Genomic DNA, 26,398 nt, shown 5'->3' with positions numbered 1-26,398 from the left:
CTGCTTCTCTTCTGCATCCTCTAAGGCTAAGAAAGCGTTAATTCCACCACGGATGACTCCCAGCTGATCGAGAGACATACAATGCATCATCTTTCCAGCGTCTCTGAAAGGTTGATTCACCTCGGCATGAACATCTGCAGAAGTCTTCATCTTTGAGTTGATATTTCTGGAGTGTTCCCGGAAGGGACAGAAGAGTGGTTGTAACCAGAAGTCACCACTATCTGAGGAGAAAGACATAGAGTCATGGATATACCAATAACAAACACGTAACAAAATGGTAACAATCCAACTCTTACCTATTTACAATTTCACTAGCTGTAGTGATTATAACGTCAGAATTTGGAAAACTTGCTCGTTCCCTCAAACCTGCGAAGACGAGCAAAATTCATTATTCAAAATCATGATTTGATTTTCATAAAACCATGAATTGATTTTCATAAAACCATGAACAACCCACGTGAATTTTAACACCCACTAGTTTTTCAAAAACTAGACAGACGTCCATTCTACAATTGTGAAAACTAACATAAAGACATTATTTCACCATGTATAATGGTCTACTTTCAACAGTTGTTCAAAATCAAAACATGATTTTACAAAATATATAAATATTTAACGTGAAACTCACGTAAATTTGAAAAATATATCTATATATTTTTGCTCCCTCGCGCAAGCATCTTTCTTTGAAGCGAGAGTATATTTTCAAAGATTTCTGAAAGCTCGAAAATAAAAAAAAATTCATGAAAGCTCATAAACAAAATTTTATTACTAACAGACGCACGTCTATTAAAAAAAAAAAATTCTCTCGTACGAGCATCCACCTTTGAAACGAGAGTTTATTCCACTTTGTGAAATCTCACATATTTAGAAAAAAAAAGTTTGGTTTTCGTGAAAGCTCATAGACAAAATTTTATATCATCAGACTGAGGTCTATTTTTTTTTCCTTAAACTAACAAACGAACGAGCGTCTGTTCCTAAAACAAGGATTTCTTTTCTTGGGCCCGGACCCATGAATCCTAAATCAACCAAGGTTCGATCACCAAATCAGCAGTGCTACACCAATTTGCGCTCGATGCTCTTTCATGCTACTGGGATCTTCGTTCAAGCCATGGTTCGTTCGTGCAATCGAAAATCCGGTAACATTCTATCTTACGACTAAGTTCAATTACTTATTTCGTCTGTAACTAGAAAATCACCATCCACTGCTGACTGAGGAACATGATTGTCCCTCACTAAGCAGGGGACTTAATATAGATGGTGGATTTTCAACAAAGGCTAAAATCGTAAAACCATAATCTTACATATTCCTGATCCAGCAATCAGATGATTATTGAGGCTCATGTCTCTTATCGAAGCATGAAAGCTCATGCCAGAAGAGTCTCTAACTGAGTATACTTCTCTCAGAGCATACATGAATATGCAGTCTCTCAACTGAGGCAACGACATATTTCATGAATGCTGAGCAATTTCAGTAATCACTTTTATATAGAATCCAATGATTGTACGGCTCCTAGAAAACTTGCCTCCTAGTATAGAGCGATAACGTCTTTAGGATGTAACAATGTTTTCCCTGACTATATAAAAGACATGTGTATAGGATCTTAATGATTGGACGGCTCCTAGATAGCTTGCCTGCTAGTATGGAGCGATAACATCTTCCGGATGCAACAACGTTTTCCCTGACTATACGTAATAAATATGATGCTTCAACTAGCTCATATCACTCAATTCTCGAATAATTAATGCTCCTAGACGACGTGCTAGTATAGAGCCATCAATTAATTATTTCTAGTCATTAGATTCATTAACTGAATCTCTAGAAAATATTTTACGTTCTTCATAATATTCCGTTACTTCAATTTATGGTTATTCCCAGCAGAATTCCATGGCTTAGTAATAAATATTCAACGTACGAGCATCTGAGCCACCATCGAGTAAGCCTCGAGAAAATGGTGCAAATGTATTCAACAATAAATGCACTAACGAGCACCTGAATGCACGAACGAACATTCAATAACACGAAGGAACGATCAAACCATGGAGAAAATAATAAATAATAAAATACTTAAAGGAGGCGTCTAAAGGGACCCAACCCACCGGCCGGTCGGCCACGCCGCCGTGGTCGGTCCCACTCTTCTCCCTTTATTTTATCATATTTTATTATTTTTCCTTGATCCCATGAAAATCCCTTCAATTTATGAAACTCCTTCGTTTCATGGTATTTCCTTCACATCAAGGAAATTATACAAAAATTACATAAAATTAGGAAAGGTGTCACGGGACCGTAGTCACTATCCGGCCGGCTATGCCCTAGCCGTGAGTGGTCCCACACCTTATAATTTCTTATTTTATTAATTGTTATTTCCATAATCTCATGGAAATTCCTTAATCCTATGAAACTCCTTCGTTTCATTGTATTTCCTCCACATCAAGGAAATTGTACAAAAATTACATAAAATTAGGAAAAGTGTCACGAGACCGTGGTCACTAGTCGGACGGCCATGCCCTATCCGTGACCGGTCCCACACATTTTAATTCCTTATTTTATTAATTATTTCCATCATCTCATGGAAATTCCTTAATCCTATGAAACTCCTTCGTTTCATGGTATTTCCTTCACATTAAGGAAATTGTACAAAAATTACATAAAATTAGAAAAGATGTCACGGCACCGTGGTCACTAGACGACCAACCATGCCCTAGCCGTGACCGGTCCCACACCTTGTAATTCCTTATTTTATTACTTATTTCCATCACCTCATGGAAATCCCTTAATTTCATGATATTTCCTTCAAATCATGAAAATAATATAAAATTAGGGGAGACTCACGGGACCGGGTCCTAGCCGGCCGACCATGCCCAAGACGGTCCCACACACCCTTATTTTATTATTATTAATATTATTTGTTTCCCTCATCTCATGGAAACTCCTTGATTTCAACAAACTCCTTGATTTCATGATATTTTCCTAAAATCATGAAAATAATATAAAATTAGGAAAAGACGATCCCTCACTTCATGATTCCTTCATTTTATTATTATTTCCTTCATCATATGAAGTTTCCTCAGTTTCAGCAAAATCCTTGATTTCTTCATATTTTCTCAAAATATTGCTCAAACGCACATCAGAAAATATCAAGATTCTCAGGACTGATACACGGACACTTTGGAGACGTGAGCATGTTACCTTGACCGACCAAGGTTGGCTCTTTGGCTTGCAAGGAGCCGGTCCCACGCATTTTCACAATTTGACCTACTTTGCGCAATTGCACGTATTAGGTCCAAAACTCTTCCAAAAATTTTTGGAATTTCATGAAACGATTGTCAGTCGATCCCATGACCAACTAGGGCAGGTTTTCATGATCCCTTGGTCGGTCCCTCATCTCTTTATAATTTATTAGGTTTTATCATCTAAAGTTCGGACGAACATTATTTTAATAAATGATTAAACCAACATTTGATCATCTCTTCACCAACTGGTCTTCAAGAGACTTTGGTATTTTGCTCATTTGAGAATCTGGGCGTTACATGGTCGACTCATCATCCCATGTATCTGGTCCCTCCTTCACTCCGTGGTTGATTTTCAATAAATCATCAATTGATCAAAATTAGGGTTTCGGATCCAAAGCTTTGCAAAACATAATTCTGAGCAGATTCAAACAATAATAATTTTGCGTTGATCAACATTCTAATTAATTATATTCGGTTCAGTTGTCAGTATTTCAATTAATATTTTATTTGGTCCTGCTACCAATAATTCATCAAACGAGCAACATTTGCTCAGATGAACAATATTTGCTCAGAGTAAGGAATATGGGTTCAATTATCAATATTCAACAATTCATCAAATGAGAAATATTACCTCACCTTAACTGTCAACATTTATTCGAAAATTGTACCTCTGTCTCAACAGACACACTCAATTCATGAGTCTTAGAACATTTTCAAATCACGTTCGACTCAGCAATACAAGGACTCATCGTCCCATGAAGTCAGCAACTGACTAACTAAATACACGTCTGCCTTGCAGACTCCACAATCACGATGCATCAATCGTGTCACATGGAGGGATATTAACTAGGGTTTTAGTCTGGCGGTTGTGTGTTCACCCAGGATGAGAATCTGAGCAAGTCGTCCAATCAGTTGAAAGAGTTAGCAAAGTAGTGGGTAGAAAAACAACCAAGTCTCTGCACGATGAGCAACTGGTTTTAACATAATTTGCACTTCCCCACTCTTTGACTCCAGCAACTGTCACACTTCACCGAATCAAGGTGTTTACAATTTCAGCAATATAAATAAGTCTCTGAATCATGATTGAAACAACGGATAATTCTCGATAGACAGTCTTTCGTCTACACGAACTCATCGTCTTAGTAATTACTCTCAACTGAGTAAACTCAATCATTCAGAAACTATTTTCACGCAAAATACACAACACAACAACAATCCTTGATCACCATTGATCTTACACATTTCTCAGCTTCCCTCCTACAGATCGACCTAAGGGTGCACAGGAACCGAGCCGAAAACCCGGACCGGCCCGGAACCGGTGGAACCGTACCTGTTTTGGTACCGAACCGAGGAAGGGGGTACAGGTACCGGTCCAAAAAATAGGAACCGAGGCTAGGGAGGTACATGTACACGGTACTTTACAAGTCCCGTACCGTTCCAGACAGAATGTACCGAGTAGTAATAACCATTAGATTTAGGGGTAATAAACTAATAATAGACATTAGATTTAAGGGTGGTATATATAGAACAATAAAGCTAGGGTTTCTCATTTTCCTTTTTTTTTTTTTTTTTTTTTTTTTCCTTTTTCTCTCTCTTTGAGAAGGAAGAACTCTGAATTGAACTCCATTAGATTTAGTGATTTACAGGGAAGAGTTTTCTTCTCTTCTCCATTAGACTTCAACTCCACGAACACGGAACACCAGTGACCAATTACACTTACACCACCTCTCGTCGCTCTCGATCCAGAAGAAGAACGAGAAAAAATTTCAAATTTGAGTCCATCAATAGTGCGCTTGTTACTTGTTAGCTTAATTTTGTAAATTAATCAAAACCCACTTCAATATTTTAGATTATTAATCATGGGTTGTTTGTGGTTTTTGATGATTTGCAGTATTAAAAGAGGAAAGCTCAACAACAACTTTTATGAAGTTGTACTGAGAATCCAAAAGGGTAAACGGTAAACCCCTTATCATCTCTGTAACCTTTTCTCATTAGTTGATTCAAGCATATAGGTTATGATTGATGGAGGTAATGAAACCTTAAAGATTTTTCCATGTTGTGATTTTGCTGAATTGATGCTTTTAGGGTTCAATTTATTCAACCTCTAAAATGTTTCAGGGTTCATGTTGTGATTTTGCTGAATTGATGCTTATAGGTTATGACTGTTTCAATTTGATGTATTTTATATGCAAAGTGATGTTCTTAATATGCTTATGTTCATAATATGTTTAATGCTATACTATGAAAGTGTACTTTGGCACTTTGGTAGTAGTGGCACCTGTGGGTTGATGTTCTTAATCTGCTTATGTTCAGAATATGTTTAATGATGTACTACGAAAGTGTACTTTGGCACTTTGGCTTGTAATATGCTTATGTATTTTATATGCAATAGTTACTAACTTCCTAACTTGCTATTACTTTTTTTTGTAGAGTTAGTGGATCCTATCAATAATAATGCCACCACCAGTGCATCCACGGAATAGATCTCCACAACCACTTCACCACCAATGCTACAACTTCAAATAACTTGCTATTAGTTGTTAAGACAGTAAAACTTAAGAATTAAGACTATTGTAGTATTGTTTGTATTGGTCAGTGTGTGTGTTTGCGTGCTACTGCTACTTGTTATTTTTTTTCCAGATTTTCAAGACTTTGGTTGTTTGGCACTTTGGTTTGCTAGTATTATTGCTACTTGTTAGTTGTTATTTTGTTCTTTGATTGAGATATTGCTTAATATATTGAAGTACAGGTAAAACAGGTACTTAATTTGTCTGAAAAACTGACAGGAAAATCTGTTTGGGATTCTGACAGAAAGTACTGATTGGTACCGGAACCGTACTCGGTACCGCACGTGTACCGAATGGTACCGGAACCAAGGTACAAGATACATGTACTGGTCCAAAATTTTGGAATCGAGGCTAGGGAGGTACGGGTACTCGGCCTCGACGAGAACCGAGCCGAACCGTACCGTGTGCACCCTTAGATCGACCCATCCTCTCTTGTGACCGAATTGACTCTGGAACGACCATTGTCTTGGTTTAGTACGGAGTCCCATAGATTGATCTCTCGAACTTAAAGCACTCCCTTATTGCAGTGCATCTCCGTGAGGTTAAACATTTCACTCGGTTCAAGGAGTATCCTCCTCACGGTCGTCTCCTCAATTCCGTAAAAACCAGCAAATCGTTTTTCCCCATCTACAAATTTTGATGAACTCAAATCAATTCATGAACATTATAGCCACGGTTTCCAAAAAATTGCATTTCTTATTATATAAATGTATTAGTTCATGAACAAACCGATTTTAAAACATAACCTACTCAAGTATGCAATCGGGTACGCATACCTAAGTGGCCGGACTAAGTTTGGGTTCGCCAGTATGAAAATGCGGGGGTCTAACAACCACACCCAACAATTCGTTTGGAAATCTGAGAGGACTTACTCCAATACACTTTCTAGAGAATCAACTAGACAGTCAGACTCAATTTAGATTAAAGTATATCAATGAGTATAATATCTCTAACTCTTAATTCAATCCACAATCAACAAATAAAAATCCGCGAACCTGATTGAATATAAGAAGAGTTACTTGAACGGTACCAAAGACTAATGTTCAAGTGTCAATCAATGTAAATCAACAACCAAAGGTTGGATATTCTAATTGATTGATCTTAACGCACAACCTGTGATATTTCAATTATATAACAAAATACAATGCGGAAAAGAAATAACACAGACACCATAATTTTGTTAACGAGGAAACCGCAAATGCAGAAAAACCCCGGGACCTAGTTCAGATTGAACACTACACTGTATTAAGCCGCTATAGACACTAGCCTACTACCAATTAACTTCGGACTGGACTGTAATTGAACCCTAATCAATATCACATTGATTCAAGGTACAGGTGCGCTCCTTACGTCTATGATCCCAGTAGGATACTACGCACTTGATTCCCTTAGTTGATCTCACCCACAACTAAGAGTTGCTATGACCCAAAGTCGAAGACTTAATAGACAAATCTGTCTCACACAGAAAAGTCTATAGGATTGAATAAATCTGTCTCCCACAGAAATACCCAAGATTTTTTGTTCCGTTTTTTGATAAATCAAGGTGAACAGGAACCAATTGATAAACCGGACTTATATTCCCGAAGAACAACCTAGTATTATCAATCACCTCACAACAAACTTAATCAACTAGCGAAACAAGTTATTTTGGAATCACAAACGATGAGACGAAGTTTGTTTGTGATTACTTTTCTATCTTGCCTATCGGAGATATAAAATCTAGAGCCAATTATTTCAATTGTACTCAACACGATCGAAATAACAAGATCAGATTACGCAACTACAAAGATAATAGTTGGGTATGGCTTCACAATTCCAATGAAGTCTTCAAGTCGTTAACCTACAGGGTCTCGAGAAGAAACCTATGGTTAAAGGAGAATCGACTCTAGTTATTCAACTAGTAACACACAGGAGGTGTGGGTGTTAGGTTTCCCAGTTGCTAGAGTTCTCCTTTATATAGTTTTCAAATCAGGGTTTGCAATCTAAGTTACCTTGGTAACAAAGCATTCAATATTCACTGTTAGATGAAAAACCTGATTCAACCAAGCTAATATCTTTTAACCGTTAGATCGAACTTAGCTTGTTACACACAAATGAAATGTACCCTCGTTTAGGTTTATGTAACCGTACCTAAACGTGTACACCATTTTGGTTCACAAATAGTTAACCGAGGTTAGCCATATGATTACTCTCATATCAACCTTATTCATCTTAACCATAACTAGTTTAAATGACTCCAATGAAACTAGTTAAGAGTTGTTCAATTGTTTAGAAAACATAACTGAAATCAAATCGGTTTGATTCACTTGAATCAATCATGAACATTATAGCCACGGTTTGCAAAGATTACATTCCTTATGATTTAAATGTTTGAGTTCATGGACTTGACCGATTTGACAAAGTAACCAGCTTAAGTATGCGTACGGGTATGCGTACTTAAGCAACCGGTTTTTGAGTTTGTAAAGTTCCCAAACTCAGCAGAAATTTTCGGTTCAAAAACTTCCGCCAGTATGCTTACAGGTACGCATACTTAAGGTGACTAGTTAAGAGTTTTGCCAAAACCAAACTCAGTAGAAATTCTCGTTTCGAGAACTTCCGCCAGTATGCGTATGGGTACGCATACTTAACCTGTCTCCTTCACCAATTTCGTGTACACACATATGCATACTTAAGAGTGCACACGGTACGGTTCGGCTCAGTTCTTGCCGAGATCGATTACTTGTACCTCCCTAGCCTCGTTTCCTATTTTTTGGACCGGTACATGTACCATGTACCTCGGTTCCGTAACTATTCGGGACCAGTACGGTACTAGGTACGGTTCCGGTACTAGTCTCGGTCCTTAATTTTTCCAGACAAATTTGTTCCTGTTAAGAACCTGTTTTACTGAGCAACAATATATTAAGAAATATCTCAAAGCACAATACATAACAATTAACAACTAACAACAAGTAGAAATAATATTAATACCAGCAAAGAAAAGTCTCAAATACCAAGTCTTGAAAAACTGAAAAAGTAACAAGTAGCAAAAGAGTCAAAGACTGACAGACACAGTCACTCACACACACAACTAAACAATAGGCTTAACAAGTAGCAAAAGAGTCAAAGTAACAAGTAGCAGTAGCACTGAATGGAAAGTGGTGATAAAAATGTAACAAGTAGCACTGGTGGCAATGGCAAATACAAAGTCTTGAAAATCTATTCCATGGTAGCAGCACTGGTGGTGGCATTATTGTTGATAGGACCAAGTAACGCTGCAAAAACAAGTAATAGCAGTTAGTAACTATTAATCTATGTCTATTACTGCCAAAAACAAGTAATAATGTAATATGTATATGTTAGTATGTTACCTTCTTCAACTTCAGCATTTTCATCTGGTATGTATTCAGCATTGTCATCTGTTTAGGTAAATATCCTGAATTGCAAAACTAATCATTGAGATTGTTAATGTAGATTAGGTTGGACTAACACAGATACCTCTGTATTGTTGAACTTGGTAAAATAGATTCATATTCAAGGGAAATTAGATGACAGAGAACTACATACAGATCAAATTAATGCACATTTCAACCAAATATTCGACATAAATAACACAGAACTTTGCGTATTGCTAACCCCTTTTGTATATGCTATTTCTACCCCATGTCTTATCCATCAGTCACCCAGTTCAGTTTTGGCTTTTGGGAGAACCCATATTAAAGAACCCCAATCTACCAAAAAAGATTCATCTGACAATCAACTAAAATTATAAAAACCCAAATCAAATCAATAACGTAACAATAACAAAGACAAAAGCATCAATCACATGCACAGATTTTAGAGATTGAGTTTTGACTCAGTACCAATAAATTGAACCCTAAAAGCATCAATTCAGCAAAATCACAACATGCAAAAATCTTTAATATTTCATTACCTCCATCAATCATAACCTATATGCTTGAATCAACTAATGAGAGAAGGTTACAGAGATGATAAGGGGTTTACCGTTTACCCTTTTGGATTCTTAGTACAGCTTTTTTTTTTTGCTCAATCAATTGCCATTTTTATTACTCATTATGGAAAAAATACAAATACTCAAAGTTACAAATACAAAGAATAATTTCGTAACTCAAGGAAATTAAAAAAAATAAACCCATAAACAAAACTCCTACTAAAGCCCACAAGGAAAGAAGCCAGTAAGCTAGATACGGTTTTTAACAAAACCTGTAATAAACTTGTTCTGGAGATTCCAAAGATGAGAGAAAACATGGTCTTATATTGTAACTTAGTTTTACTCCTCTTTCCAACCCTGCTCCCTTCTTTGCCATTGCATCAGCAGAAAAGTTTACTTCCCTCAAACTTTGAGCAAATTGAATATATTGTAATAATTCTTTTATTCTACTCCATCTTACCCGAACAAACCAAGGTAATCTACCAGATATATATTCACTCACTGCTGCTTTGGAATTAGAGTTGATGCATATGTTGAGTTTATTATTCTGCAAAGCCCATTCTGCTGCACCAATAATAGTCATAACTTCAGCAATGAAGTTAGTTGCAATGCCAATTCCTTTTGATTCAGCATACATAAACTCTCCTTGATCTCCTCTGCATACAAAGCCATATCCTGTTACACCTGGGTTACCTCTTGAAGCTCCATCATGCATATGAGAACTTGATTTATTGCAGGTAAATGAAATCTAACTTCTACAATCTTCTGTAGCTGTATTGGTTGATTTTTGAGATCAAAGTTCTTGAATACCATGAAATCATAACTGCAATCCTACATGTAACTCTTTATTCTCACTGCACAATCCTTTGTATATTGTTTTGTTCTCCTCTTGAACTTCAGTAAGTCCACTTTTTCATCTTCAAAACAAATTATGTTTCTTAAGAACCATAGTTCCATCATTGTAATGGAAGCTACCAGCATCCAGATATCCTTAACTGCTCCACTTTTATTTTTGATCAGTACAGCTTCAAAAAAGAGGTTGTTGATCTTTCCTCTTCTAATACTACAAATCATCAAAAACCACAAACAACCCATGATTAATAATCTAAAATATTGAAGTGGGTTTTGATTAATTTACAAAATTAAGCTAACAAGCGCACCATTGATGGACTCAAATTTGAAATTTTTTCTCCTTCTTCTTCTGGATCGAGAGGTGGTATAAGTGTAACTGGTGGTGTAAGTATATCTGGTGTTCGTGGACTTAAAGTCTAATGGAGAAGAGAAGAAAACTCTTCCCTGTAAATCTAATGGAGTTCTTCCTTCTCAGAGAGAGAGAAGACATAAAAAGGAAAAAAAAAAGAGAAACCCTAGCCTTATTGTTCTATATATACCACCCTTAAATATAATGGCTATTATTAGTTAATTCTTGTAATACCCCGATATTCGGCAGTGGTTGGACGGATGGAATATAAGTAATGATATGTCCTTTCCTAACACCGAGGCCTGATGGGTTCACTTGACTGAGTTGTGGGAAAAAACTTATCAGTTAAGCGTGCTTGGCCGAGAGTAGTCACAAGATGGGCGACCTCTCGGGAAGCTGTTGCTTGATATCCGCAGTGGTGACGTTAAAAATCCCACACTGCTGGATAACCGCAGTGGGTAAGTGGAAACAATATCGGTGTTAGTTGGGATACAACTAAGGGTCGTTCCCTTGTGCTAGGGTGAGGGAGTATGTTGTGGGATTATGCCAGATACTGCTCTTACAGGATTTAAGAAACGTCTACATTATACCGAGGCATTTTCATCACAATTGGCTCCAGAGTTGGCAGAAAACTCTACAGTTAAGCATGCTCGGGCGGGAGTAATCCAGGGATGGGTGACCTCCCGGGAAGTTACTGCTGGATTACCGCAGCGTGCCCGTTGAAAACCCCACACTTCCGGAAAACGGCAGTGGCTAAGTGGGGACAGTATCGGTGGAGGGACGAATCATTACAGATGGTATCAGATCCGATGACGGTTCACCTGCCGAAGGTGGGAAGGTACGCTGGCAGGATTGGTCCAGGTGCTTCTCATGAGGGGCAGGGAAGGTCGGAGATCCGGGCTTGAATATATTCCGGAATCGAGGACGGCTCCAATTTAAGGTGGCGGTATTGTAATACCCCGATATTCGGCAGTGGCTGGCCGGATGAAATATAAGTAATGATATGTCCTTTCCTAACACCGACGCCTGATGGGTTCATTTGACTGAGTTGTGGGAAAAAACCTCTCAGTTAAGAGTGCTTGTCCGAGAGTAGTCACAAGATGGGTGACCTCTCGGGAAGCTGCTGTTGGATATCCGTAATGGTGCCGTTAAAAATCCCACACTGTTGGATAACCGCCGTGGATAAGTGGGAACAATATCGGTGTTAGTTGGGATACAACTAAGGGTTGTTCCCTTGTGCTAGGGTGAAGGTGGGGGATTATGCCAGATACTGCTCTCACAGGAGAAAAGAAACGTCTACATTATACCGAGGCCTTTTCAGCGCAATTGGCTCCAGAGTTGGCAGCAAACTATGTAGTAAAGCGTGCTCGGGCGGGAGTAATCCAGGGATAGGTGACCTCCCGGGAAGTTTCTACTGGATTACCACGGCGATGCCCGTTGAAAACCCCACATAGTCGGAAAACCGTAGTGGCTAAGTGGGAACAGTATCGGTGGAGGGATGGGTCATTACAATTACCCCTAAATCTAACGGCTATTACTACTCGGTACATTCGGTCCGGGACGGTACGGGACTTGGATAGAACCGTGTACCTGTACCTCCCTAGCCTCGGTTCCTATTTTTTGGACCGGTACCTGCACCCCCTTCCTCGGTTCGGTACAAAAACATCTACGGTTCCACCGGTTCCGGGCCGGTCCGGGTTTTCGGCTCGGTTCCTGTGCACCCTTATGCATACTCTTGGTTTCCGGTTTATGGACTTATACACTAATGTGCGAACACACTATATATGCTTATATCCAAATATGGTTACATCATCAACTCTTTATTTCAATCATTGAAACATTCTTCTATAATGTCAATAGCCGTTTTCACACACTACTAGCATCAAAGCAATTCTCAAGATATTTAAATAATCATTATTGAAACCTTCCGGGTCTTACACCAAATAATTGTATCACACAAACCATGTAAGATATTACTCGACAATTTTCTCATGATATAAGATGAACTTGGTCGAAGCGAAAGCTTACCAACACATATTTCGAGAAATATGTAACCGAGATATACTCAGCTCGAAATCTTAAATGTGTATAAAGAAAACTATATCATAACACGACTTATGTCTCAATATAGGAGATAGTAGAAATAGACTTTCCAAGTGATAGATAAGTTCAAGTATCCACATACCTTTTGTCGAAGAAGTTTGACAAGATCGCTCCCTTAGTAGTTCTTCGTCTTCAAGAGATGAACGTCGAGAGATTTAATCTCAACTACACTATCTATATCCTAGTCCGAGACATCTACAAATAGGCTAGAAATCAAGACTTATAGTTTTGATCACTAACATTGACAAACATGCTTGAGATAGAAACGCATGCGAGTTCGACCGAGCAATGCTCTAACAATCTCCCCGTTTGCCAATTTTAGTGACAAAAATATCAATACATATGGATTACAAAAAAGATAAAAAAAAATGTAGCTTCTTTCCCACATGCTTGATCTCCTTGGCATCTTCAACACGACTCGAAATCTTCGTCATTTCCAAGTACTCCATGATCCTAAAGGTTGTAAGTTTAGCATCACAGTTGTTGAAGATCCGTATCTATAACGATGAGAAAACGAAATGCTCTCAATTATTGTAATACAGTGTCATAGTATTATTACACAGCATCAAAGTTCAATTGTATCACAACTTTGATAATAACACTATGGTTTTATGCATCACTCCCCCTTAGTCAATACATATCTCAAAATCAAAACCACTCCCCCTACATAATGATCCGTAAACATATGTATTTGTAGTGTGAACTACACATTAATTCTCCCCCTTTTTGTCAAAAAAATTGGCTAAGGTACGAAAATTAGTGGGATCCTAATGAAATTTCCACGGAGATACATCATGACCAAATGGTGTATTAAGATACCAACAAATTTAGATGCAATCATAAATCTGAAGCTAAATGCAGTCATCAAGGAGTTAACGGAGATACAAGATAACCCCTAAAAATTCCACAGCCGTACTCCCCACAAAGATCTGGCAATTAAGCACAAGTTCAAAAGAACTCTCCCCCATAAAATGTCATCCCCGAAGGAACAACAAAGGCGACCTTACTTTCATAATAAAAGAAGGATTTCTTTGGACAACCAAATCACATGAAAACATGAATTTTTATCCAAAAAAAAATCAATTGAAATTACCACAAGAGAACCCATAGTTAGTTCAATCGAAAAATAACAACAAAATTAATCACAAGAAAGCCCATGATTAATTCAATTGGAACACACAACCAAATTAACAATAAGAAGCGATCAATTTAATTGGTCATGCTCGACATAAGCGAACTTACTGCGCAATAACTAAAATAACCAAAAGAGAATGATTAATTTAGTTGATCATGTTCGACATAGGGAACCTTACGGAGCAACAACTAAGTTAATCATAAGAATGAACAACTCAGTCGATTGTGATCAACATAAGAAACCTTATGGAACAATACAGTATATGCACAAATATTGTGGATCAAAGATCAACCAAATACTGCGGAATAGACAAGGATTCATCCTATTTTTCATCACCATTTGCACAATGACATATAATAGACTTCATCCTTGTAAACAAAAGTTTTATCCTTTCTTTTTATCAAAACATGACATAAAAGGCTTTAACTTTTGTAAAGTCAAAAGTTCATTCTATCTTCCATCAATACATTCATATCTACATAATAGAGATAACTTTTGAACAAGTATGGGACAATCACAGGTTCACGGACGTAAACAACATATCCCATAACAATTTGCAATATATAAAATCATAAAGATTAAAATTGCAAAAATCATCTTCAAAAAAAAAAACTTTAGAATTTAAATGAATAAATCTAAAAACAATGAAGATGAAAATCGTTGGACATAGCTATGTGTACTCACAATAATGGCTATTCCAAACCCTAGTGTTATTCTTCTAAAAACCAATAAGAAGATTTACTAGACATTGAGACCTCTGAGAATTCTTTATCGTCCCCGAACTCCTTGTCGTTAACAACCATAGGAACATAGGGTTCATGGAGAAAGGAGTCGATTCCAACTAACCTTCCAGGCTGAAGATGTCGAACCACGACCTTCTGAATTTCGAGAGTTCTCACAACAAAATCCTTTATTTGCTGAATCTCCTTCCTTGCTTCCTTCAACTCTTCAAGAAAATCAAACTTCTGAGAATTTGAAGGAACGGCTCTTGGCTTCCTCACATTCCTTCATTTTCTTTTCAAAGTTGGAGGAAACAAAGATTATTTTTTTCCTTCATGATTGATGGCTTAACAATCATATTAACATCTTTTCCATCAGAACACATGATGCTTGGAGTCTCCATACGTGTATGGGTTTGTGAGAGGAAATCATAATATAAACTCAATAGGCAGTCTTAAGATGAAAAGAGTTTCAGAGAAGGAAAAAGGAATGTAGGGTTATGGAACCTTTTAACCATATAGGTTCACGCACGCTCGATTCACGACCCTAAAGAGAGTGGAATAGTCGAGAATAACCCTCTTTTGATAAACAGGGAGGTTCCTTCCAATATCAATTAGATATGAAAGAATTCCAAATCATAAGGCAAATCTAAGAAAAGTAAAAAAAAAATGTTTTTATTTTTTATTTTTAAGCCTGAGGTGTGCAAGTTCTTGTCTATTTTTAATCAGGCACATGAGACAAGATGCACAAAGACAACACAATTAAGTTTTGCTGTGGCAAACAACAATTTGTCCACCATGACCCTTTTGAAAGGAATTCATAGATCCTTGTCTATCAAAGTGTTTATACCATACTATTTTCTCTAGTGGTCTTGACCTATCTTTGGAAACCAACTTCTTTGAAGAGGATAAAGTCTTACATACCTCAGCGGTTTTTTGAACAAGTTTGAGCTTGTTTGCTAGGCGATTTTCTCTTCGTTGAAGTCTCTTGACATGTCTCATCTTGTGTTTATACTTGAAACACTTTGAAAGTTCATGACCCTTGAGTGAACAATAAGAACATTTCAATGGATATGCTGATTCGGATTCCCGAAATATGCAAGCTGCTAAGCACAGAGTGGAACCTGAAAAATCAGACAGAGAGTTTCCAACACAAAGGTTAATTTCTTCTTCCAGATTGGTTGAGTTTCTTTTTGGAAGAATATCAAGATTGATGTATGTATTGCTACATCTATCAAAATCGATAACTTCACAAAGAAGTGCAACACTTGATTTTTCGTCTTCATTGGAATCATAGTGATCAGAAATTTCATCAGAAGTTGCAGCAAGACCTCTGTTTCCAGTGTATTTTCTACGATTTGGACACTCATTCGCAAAATGACCAAAACCTTTACACTCAAAGCACTGTGGCATATCCTCGTCATCAGCCTCGTCAGCATCCCTGTTTTTAGGAGGAACACGATTGTGAGGTTTAACTGACGACGTAGGTTTGTCTCTTGAAAACCGTTTACTTCTCTTCAATAGAAGATCCTTAAACTGTCTTGTGATCATAGAGACTGATTTGTGATAGGTGTCTAAAACACCTTGATATTTACCTATTATTTATGCTTTCTTCGCGAGTTTTCTTGTAAATTATGTATCTTATGATTACTTTTGAGTGTTTAGGTACTTTGGAGTCATCGGGAGCAAAAGAAGGAGAAATTAGTCATTTGGAGCGAAAAAGGAAAAAAGGTCAACTCGCAGACGATATTTGGTGCGTGCTAGGTTGCACAAGAGGAGTTATGCCGGAAATTAAGTTGTCAGCCTCCTAGAACTGACAATTGAATTGAGAATTAGGCTGTCGGTTTTCTGAAACCAACAAGCCATGTTTGAACTAGTCATCCCTTATCCTAACGCAGCGGGTGTCTAAATCCATTTGTGTGTATAACCTTGAACCAAAGGTCAAAGACCTAACCATTTTATCTCAGCTCATGCCGCTGCTAACAAGAGTTCTTCTAGCCGGGAAAACCAAGATCGATATGGGTTCGTGGTGGTTGACTGCCGTTGAGTTACAGGGAGGATTAAATGGTTGTGAAGAATTTGAGTTCGAGAGTTGAAGTTGATGCCGAGAATGAAATGGGGTTGAATTCGAACAAGGAAGAAGAGATTTGCCGATACTATCGATTTGTATGGTTTAATAATGGAAATTGATGTTACTGCTACCAGGAATTGAAGACTGTTGATGGGTTCGAAGTAATTGAGACTTGAGTCTGTAATGGATTCAGAGTATGCAACAAATTGAGAAGGAAATGGGAAATTGGGGTTTGTGTTGGTGCTCTTGAAGAACAGATTTAGAGATTTGATCGAGAAAATGATGAGACTCAGATGGGGATTAGGGTTTCTGCTACAGATGAAGGTGGTGATTTTGTTGGTGCTGTATGTGGTGGCTTGAGCTCGATGAAGAGATTGTTGGCTGAATCAATGGTTGAAGCACTGCGAGTGTGAGGCAGAAATGGTTTTGCAGTCAACAGTTCTGAGATGCAGAATGGTAAGCTGTTGTGCAGGCATGAACTGGAATGGGTATTTACAGGGAAGAACAAAGTGTTGCTGGTATACAAATCACAAAGAAGATGGAGTTTTGCTGTAACCATGGGTCTGAGATGAAATGAAGGAATTGAGATGCTGCTGCTTGAACTGAAATGATATTGCTGTTGTTGCTGATACTCAGATGCTGAGATGGGATTGTAATGCGAGAACTGAGTTGTATGCAGTTGAGAGCAAGTGCAATACAGGGAAGTGCAGCTTGAGTTAGGTGGTCGTCTTATTTGCAATTGCAATTGCAGGAGCAGTTGGTGTGGCTCTGGTGCAAGGGAGAAATACTGGTTGATAGCTGCCCATGGATATTGCAGCTGAACTGATGGTGGCCTGAGATGATATTGCAGCTGGACGAAGAAGTTAAGGCTGGAAGAATGTTGCAGGGATGATGTTGGCTGTGTAGAGCTGGAGGTTATTGCAGTTGCAAGCCAGAAGCTGAGATGATATGGGTTTAGGTGGTGTTGGTTGGCCTGAGATGACAGTGTGGCTCAAGGTTGTGTTGCAGAAACAATAAATGTATGCCTAGGTTGCGAGGGAATGGAATTGCAGGTGCTGGTGGTTGAATGGAGGAGCTGGCAGTTCAGGTCAGGTACTGTGCAGTGGGTATGTGGAGCTAAGAAGCTGAAATGGTGGTGCGAACAGTGCAATGAGCTACAGATGATGGAATTGTTGTTGGTGGTCTGTGATGGCAGTGTGCAGCGTTATCAAATGATATTGCTGGTATGAACTGGTGGAGATTTGATTGTGCAAATGCAGGGAAGAGCGTGTTGCAGATGGATGAAAGCCTTGCCACATTATTGGTTTAAATGGCAGTCTGCTTGGTGTTGATTGGAGTTCAATCTGAGCTGTGAAGTGCAGGTAATAAGCTGGGTATTGGTTCAGTTGGCAGAGATGGCTAGAATGGAAGTTCAGTTAGCTGAGACGGAATGGTGATTAGAATGGTTGCAGCTGAACTGATGGTGCTAGCAGTTTCTGGCTGGTTTGCAGTGGAGTCTCTAAGCAAGAGCAGGTGTTGTTGGAAGAATAAGAGAAGTATGAGATACAAGGAGTTATAGGCCAGCGCAGATGCAGTTAGAGACAGTGCTTGTGACAGAAATGACTGAGATTACAGGGCATGTATTGAATTGGTCAGATGGGATGGAGTTGTTAGTATGATGATTTACAGGGTTTATCGACTACTGGCGAAGCTATAAAGAGTAATGAGTCGTGAACTGCAGGTGGAGTTTACAGCGAGAATGGTGAAAGAAATGGAGGGTATTGCAGCTGAACTGAAGTGATAAATGAATGTGATTTGCAGTTGCATTTGAATGAACAAGGAGGTATGCTGCTGCCAATTGTGCAGGAGTCGATTGAGCTTGGTTGCAGTTGAACCAAGAAGAAATGGAGTGGCTGCTATTGACTGAATGACATTGCACAGGAGAGGAGAATTGGCCTGGAAACGGCAGAAAACAGTAGAAACTCGGCTGAGTTATGGCTGAGTTGACTCAGTCGGGTATCCCGAGTTGGCAGAGATTGGCTTGGACCTGTATTTGACTGGGCTTGGCTAATGGGCTGTGAGAGACTTGATTGGAGTCGACGGCAGAATTGGAAAGCTGTATAAAAAGGGTTGGAGAACACACAGAGAGGTGGGACACGTATTATTTTCTACTTGGAGCTTTGGAGAGAACTTCTTCTAGGTTTGCTTTTGTTTGTTTTCATCTTCTTTATTTTATTGATTATGATTATGATGAACTCCATTATTATGAGTAACTAAATACAATTATTGGTTATGGGATAAAAGTTGATTTCTCAAGCATGTTATTTGATTCTATGAATTAGTTTTGTCTCAACTTTATTGTTTTTGATTTATGGTTTATTTTATCATATGATTTGATTGTTTGATTGATTGAGTCCGGAATCAATCCGATTTGCTTTCATATCTAGAGCTATATTAGGGTTTTCAATACGAAAAAGTTGTTTGTCCCTGATTTTAAGTAGCATAATTGTGGGTAGTGTTTGTAGTGATATATCCTACTAGTCACATATGAATCATAACCTTGGTTAAAACGAATTAGTCCTTTTACACGTTTGTTTGCTTTGATTAGTCTTATTCCATAAATCTTAAAGCTTTTCGGGAGTTAAACTTAATTGTGCTTTTGCACTTTGGGTTGCTTTCTAGGAAGAATTCACATATGCATCTTTTAATGTGGTTGTGATGAAATTAGGGAATTAGCGGGATATTCTTGCGATCAAGTTACCCTAGGACTTTTAATAAATGTGAGATTAAAATATCAATTTTAGTCACTGATGAAAATACATGTTTGTGAATGATACTATCCCGTGACCAATATCTTCTCCTTACTGATCATTCCAACTATTTGCTTTGCTTTACTTTATTTTATTTGCTAAAACAAAAATCCTCCTTGGTTATCTTAGAAACTGAAAATTACATAACAACAAAAGCCTCTCTGTGGATACGAACTCTTTCCTACCACTTACTATATTATTGTAGTTAAGTAAGAAAGTGAAATTATATTTGACGCTTGACAACCGATCAAATTTTGGCGCCGTTGCCGGGGAGGCATACGGCTTGTTATTAAGTTTTTTTTCTTATTTTCTTATCATTAATTTCGCTTCCATATTTGTTTTTTGTTTCTTGTCTTGTTTCTCACTTGTTTGCGAGAATTGTTTTCAGATACCTAATTCCCGGCTTCTAAAGATTAGAACTATCCAAGGTGTGGAATAGCCACTCGAAGAGGCACAATACTCCAACCAAGTCAAGGTACAACGGAAGAACAACAGTTAGAAGTGGAAGAAGAGTTACAACAATAAGTTCTAGAACAAGAGGAACCGGTTGAACAAGAACCACCTTTTGAAGAAGAAGAAGCAGCAATGGGTGATGAAAATCGTACACTCAAGGACTTGGCATCTCATAAGTTGGATACACAACAAGGGTGTATTCAAACAAACTCTACTTTTGAGATCAAGCCGGGGTTGCTTAGAGAATTACCAAAGTTCCATGGCATGGTGAATGAAGACCCAAACAAGCATCTTATGGACTTCCACACCATTGTCACGGCCATGCTTCCAGCGGATATTGAAGCGGATGGTGCAATGTTGAAAGTTTTTCGATTCTCGTTGATGGATAGTGCTAAGGATTGGTTGTGTTATTTACCTCCCGGAAGTATCACAACATGGAATGGGTTGAAGAAACTCTTTTTAGAGAGGTATTTTCCTGCATCAAAAGCTACTCAAATTCGCAAGGAGATTTGCGGGATGAAGCAAAATGTGGGAGAATCTTTATATGAATGTTGGGAACGATACAAGAGATTGGTGGCAAGCTGCCCTCACCATCAATTCAGCGACGCGATGATTATCCAATACTTCTATGAAGGACTCAAATCAAGCGATAGGAATCTTCTTGACGCAGCGGGTGGTGGTGCACTAGTGAGAAAAACGGTGGCACAAGCTAGAGAATTGATTGAAAACATGACAGCAAACTCCCAACAGTTCTTGAGTCGTGGTTCGGATGTGCTTCTTAGGAGAGTAAATGAAGTGCGCGAGGTGGAGGAACTTCATCAACAAATGGGTAACATGACAGCTATGATGCAACAAGTTGTAGCCGCGGTGATATCAAGTTCTTCTCAAGGGTATGAAGACTCCAATGAACAAGCTAATATGATCTTCCCAAATCAGCAAAGACGGTATGATCCCTAGTCCAACACTTACAATCCGGGATGGAGAGATCACCCCAATTTTAGCCATGCGAACAAGCAAGGAGCGGTTCAACAACTTAATTTCAACCATCCGAGTGGATTTCAACCTCAACAACAACAATTCCAGCCGCGTCAACATTTTCACCAACCACAACAACAACAACAACAACCTCAAAATCAGGAGTCAAGTATGGAAGAGTTGATGAAATCTTTTATGCAAAGGACGGAGAGCACGGTTAAGGAGTTGCAAATTCAAGTTGGTTCTATGGCTATTGAGTTGAACCAATTGAAGGCACAAAATAGTGGGAAACTCCCTTATCAACCTATTAACCCAAAAGGGGATGTGAATGCTATTACGTTGAGAAGTGGTACACAACTTGTGCAACCCGAAGTTACTGATTCGGGCAAGGTGGAAACACCAAAGGAACCTATTTTGGAGGAGAAGAATGAGGATCCTCCCCAAACTTCTGAGGTACCTATTCCTAACTCTAAAACTCCAGTTTCTACTTATGTTCCTCCTTCACCTTTCCCTCGCAGATTCGCAAAGTCCAAGATGGAGGAACTAGAAAAAGAGATTTTAGACGTTCTAAGAAAGATTCATGTGAACATACCGCTCGTAGATGCTATAAAGCAAATTCCAAAGTATGCAAAGGTGTTGAAGGACTTATGTACCAACAAGAAAAAGCTCAAAGACAATGAAGTGCTAAGTGTGTGGGAGAATGCTTCGGCAATCTTACAACACAAACTCCCACTGAAATGCAAGGATCCGGGTAGCTTTGACATTCCCGTCACAATTGGTAACACTACATTTAACAAAGCTATGTTGGATTTAGGTGCATCCGTTAATGTTATGCCTGCGTCCATGTATAATTCACTTGAGTTAGGTCCTCTTAAAAAGTCTGGAACTGTGTTGCAATTAGCCGATCGCTCTAATGTTTACCCAATGGGTATTGTTGAGGATGTTCTTGTGCAGGTTAATCAACTTGTATTTCCAGCTGACTTTTGCGTGTTAGAGATGAATGAAGGTTCACCGGACTCGTCTCCTCCATTGCTACTTGGGCGTCCCTTCATGAAAACGGCGAAAACCATTATTGATGTGGATAAGAGAACGTTGAGTATGGAGTTTGATGGAGAAATAATACGTTTCAATATTTTTGAGACGATGAGATATCCTAGTGATGTCCACTCTTGTTTCTCCATTGATGTTATGGATACATTGGCACAACAAGTGTTCGAATTGAATGGTGATGATGCCTTGGAAACTGTTTTAACTACATCCATGGATAATGGTGTAGAGTGTGGTAATGAAGTCAAGGAAGCCCTTGGTGATCTTAATTCACAACAAGGATGCTCGGAAACTCATAATATATCTTTTATTTCTTTACCATGCAGTGATGAAAAACTTTTACCATCTATTGTTAAATCTCCAAAATTAGAATTGAAACTTCTCCCAAGTCACTTAAAGTACTTGTACTTGGGTGACAAGGAAGAGTTACCTGTGATTGTTTCTAACGAGCTTAGTGAATTACATGAGCAAAAACTTCTAAGGGTGCTAAGGAAGTACAAGACGGCCATTGGATGGACAATCGCTGATATCAAGGGTATAAGCCCTGCCGTTTGTATGCATAAGATTCGTTTGGAGGACGATGCAAAGCCTACAAGGGAAGCGCAACGTCGTTTGAATCCTCCCATGATGGAAGTTGTGAAAAAAGAGATACTCAAGCTTTTGGAAGTGGGTGTTATATACCCCATATCCGATAGCAAGTGGGTACGCCCGGTGCAAGTGGTACCAAAGAAATCAGGTGTAACGGTGGTGGAGAATGATAAGAATGAACTCGTCCCAACTCGTGTGCAAACCGATTGGAGGGTTTGTATTGATTATAGAAAATTGAATGCCACCACTAGGAAAGATCATTTTCCATTACTTTTTATTGATCAAACGCTTGAACGTTTAGCTGGACACTCTTACTATTGCTTCCTTGATGGCTATTCAGGTTATAATCAGATCGTGATAGCACCGGAGGATCAAGATAAAACTACTTTCACTTGTCCGTTCGGTACTTTTGCTTATAGAAGGATGCCTTTTGGCTTGTGCAATGCTCCAGCTACCTTTCAAAGGTGTATGATAAGTATCTTTTCATAATATGTTGAAAACATAATCGAAGTGTTCATGGACGACTTTAGTGTCTTTGGTGATTCATTTGACCTTTGCTTGAACAATTTGTCACTAATACTTGAACGATGTGTTGAAACAAATCTTGTGCTAAATTGGGAGAAGTGCCATTTTATGGTAACTCATGGCATAATTTTAGACCATATAATATCTTCTAAAGGCTTGGAAGTTGATAAATCTAAGATTGACCTTATTCGTGCTCTAACCCCTCCCACTACGGTGAGGGAGATACGCTCTTTTCTTGGACGTGCAGGTTTTTATCGTAGGTTTATCAAGGACTTTTCCAAGATAGCGTCACCACTTTGTAATTTATTGCAAAAAGATGTGTTTTTTAACTTTGATGAAAAGTGTGTGGAGGCATTCAATCGCTTGAACGAGCTTTTGATTTCAGCCCCTATCATTAAACCACCGGATTGGAGCAAGCCTTTTGAGCTCATGTGTGATGCAAGTGACTATGCGGTTGTTGCAGTGCTTGGGAAGCGTGTGGGGAAGATACCTCATGCTATTTATTATGCTTCTAGAACGTTAAATGAGGCCTAACAAAACTACACAACCACTGAAAAAGAGTTGTTAGCCATTGTTTTTGCTTTGGAAAAGTTTCGCTCTTATCTAATTAGTACAAAAGTTGTTGTCTTTTCTGATCATGCAGCACTTAGGTACTTGCTAATGAAGAAAGAAGCGAAACCGAGGCTCATACGATGGATTTTACTCTTGCAAGAGTTTGATCTTGAAATCAAAGACAAGAAAGGAATTGAGAACACCGTTGCGAATCACTTGAGCCGTCTTGTTGTGGACAAGAAAGTTATCCCATTGCGTGAAAGCTTCCCGGATGAACAACTATTCTCAATTGCCTTTGGAGAACCATGGTATGCTGATATTGTCAATTACTTGGTGTCTAAACAAATTCCAAAGAACTTGTCTCGTGCTGAGAGGGACAAACTTAAAAAGTTGGGAAACCAATACATATGAGATGATCCATACTTGTGGAAACATTGCAGCGACCAAGTAATAAGAAGGTGCGTTCCCGAATGTGAAGTTAACTCTATATTGTCTTTTTGTCACTCTTATGCTTGCGGAGGACATTTTGGGAGTAAGAGAACCGCTCACAAGGTGCTTGAAAGCGGTTTCTATTGGCCAACCTTGTTTAAGGATGCATATATATTTTGTACAACTTGTGATAGGTGCCAAAGAACATGCAATCTAGGTGCTCGAAATCAAATGCCACAAACTTTTATTCAATTTATTGAAGTTTTCGATGTATGGGGTATTGATTTTATGGGTCCTTTTATCAACTCCCATGGGAATTTTTATATCTTACTTGCTGTTGATTATGTCTCTAAATGGGTGGAAGCTAAGGCCACCCCAACTAATGATTCTAAAGTGGTTTCAGATTTTGTGCAAGCTAATATTTTTGCAAGGTTTGGAATTCCAAGAGCCATAATTAGCGATGGGGGTTCTCACTTCAAAAACAGGTTTTTACAAAACTTGTTGAAGAAGTACAATGTGTCGCACAAGATTGCAACACCTTGGACAAGCCGAGGTTTCCAACCGAGAGGTGAAATCCATACTTGAGAAGACGGTGAATCCAACAAAGAAGGATTGGAGCATGCGACTTAATGATGCTTTGTGGGCTTATAGAACCACATATAAGACACCTATTGGGATGTCCCCTTTTAGGCTTGTGTATGGTAAACCTTGTCACTTACCCGTGGAGATTGAGCATAAGGCGTTTTGGGCTATTAAGCAATGCAATATGGAGATGGATGGTGCTGGAAAGCAAAGGAAGTTACAACTCCAAGAGCTAGAAGAGCTTCGCAATGATGCATTTGAAAGCTCACGCATTTACAAGGAGAAAGCGAAAGCATTTCATGATACTATGATTTCTAGAAAACAATTTTGTGTTGGGCAGAAAGTGCTTTTGTTTAATTCTCGCTTGCAATTATTTCCGGGTAAATTAAGGTCACGTTGGATTGGACCTTTCATTGTTACTAATGTGTTTTCTCATGGTGCAGTCGAAATTCGTAGCATATCTACAGGCAAGGAATTTAAAGTTAATGGGCATCGGTTGAAACCATACTATGAGAACTTCTCTTCCGAAGTGGTGGAAGGAGTTAATTTTGTGGATGCAATCCCTCTGAAGGAGTCATAGAAAGCAAGGAGATAGTTGGGCTGATGACTTTAAACCAAGCGCTAAGTGGGAGGCAACCCGCCGGTTTTGTATCTTTACCTTTATCTTTTTTATTTTTTTTAAGTATTTTTATCTTTGTTTTTGCATATTATTTGCGTAATTTCCCACCTTGAGCTTCACTTTGGATGAGTTAATTTACATTGAGGACAATGTAAAGTTTAAGTGTGGGGGAGCATTTATATGTTTTTAGAGTTTGATGCTTTTTAGTAAAAAAAAAACACAGAAAACTAAAAACTAAAAAAATCAAAAATGATACTCCAAAACATAGAAATATGTGCCTTTAGGATGACACTACCAACCTATGTGGATGAAACCGTTTTGGTTGCGGGAGTTGACGAACCCATTAACTACAAGGGAAAAAATTATTCAAGTGTTAGAAATAATATGAAAGTTGTTACCATAGCTCGGAATATCACCATATCACTTTCTGTTTTTACTTTTGCAACCTTTATGTTATATCTATGTGATTTGGTGGGTCACTAACATCGACTTGTTATTGCTGTTAGGATGAAATAGTGTGATTGAGTTACTACAAAAAGAGGAGAAAAAAAAAGAGACCGACCAATTGACCAAACTGAATAAATTTGACACTTGGATAAAGCAATATGTGTATGTTCTCCCTGTCTCCGTCGCCTAAGCAAGCGTGGAGTGCAGGATCCAAGGGAACTATCATGTAATCCGCTGACAAGAAACATGAGCTTGGATCCACAAGATCCAATCATGATGACAAAAAAAAATTTGTTATGGTACAATAAAATCGACTTCTGGTTCCCTTGTATATGCCAGTGAGTCGATCTAGATTTAAGTTTATTGACTGCTTGTTCCCTTGTATATGCCACTGTGTTGATATTAGAATTCAGACCAGTAGCTCAATCCAATAGGAT

General features: G+C 38.4%; 1 protein-coding gene across 1 annotated transcript; it reads right to left on the bottom strand.

Moving 5' to 3' along the window:
- Positions 1-8,993: 8,993 nt before the first annotated feature.
- LOC113306282 (uncharacterized protein Mb2253c-like) lies at positions 8,994-10,441 on the bottom strand. Its single transcript, XM_026555237.1, has 3 exons — positions 10,210-10,441; positions 9,146-9,193; positions 8,994-9,049 (listed from the first exon to the last, which is right to left on the bottom strand). Exons 1-3 carry the CDS (start codon positions 10,439-10,441, stop codon positions 8,994-8,996), a joined length of 336 nt encoding a protein of 111 aa, XP_026411022.1.
- Positions 10,442-26,398: the final 15,957 nt, after the last annotated feature.

Source organism: Papaver somniferum, chromosome 8, assembly GCF_003573695.1.
Source record: "Papaver somniferum cultivar HN1 chromosome 8, ASM357369v1, whole genome shotgun sequence".
In the NCBI taxonomy this organism is placed as follows: Eukaryota; Viridiplantae; Streptophyta; class Magnoliopsida; order Ranunculales; family Papaveraceae; genus Papaver; species Papaver somniferum.
This window is presented reverse-complemented; position numbering and strand designations above follow the sequence as displayed.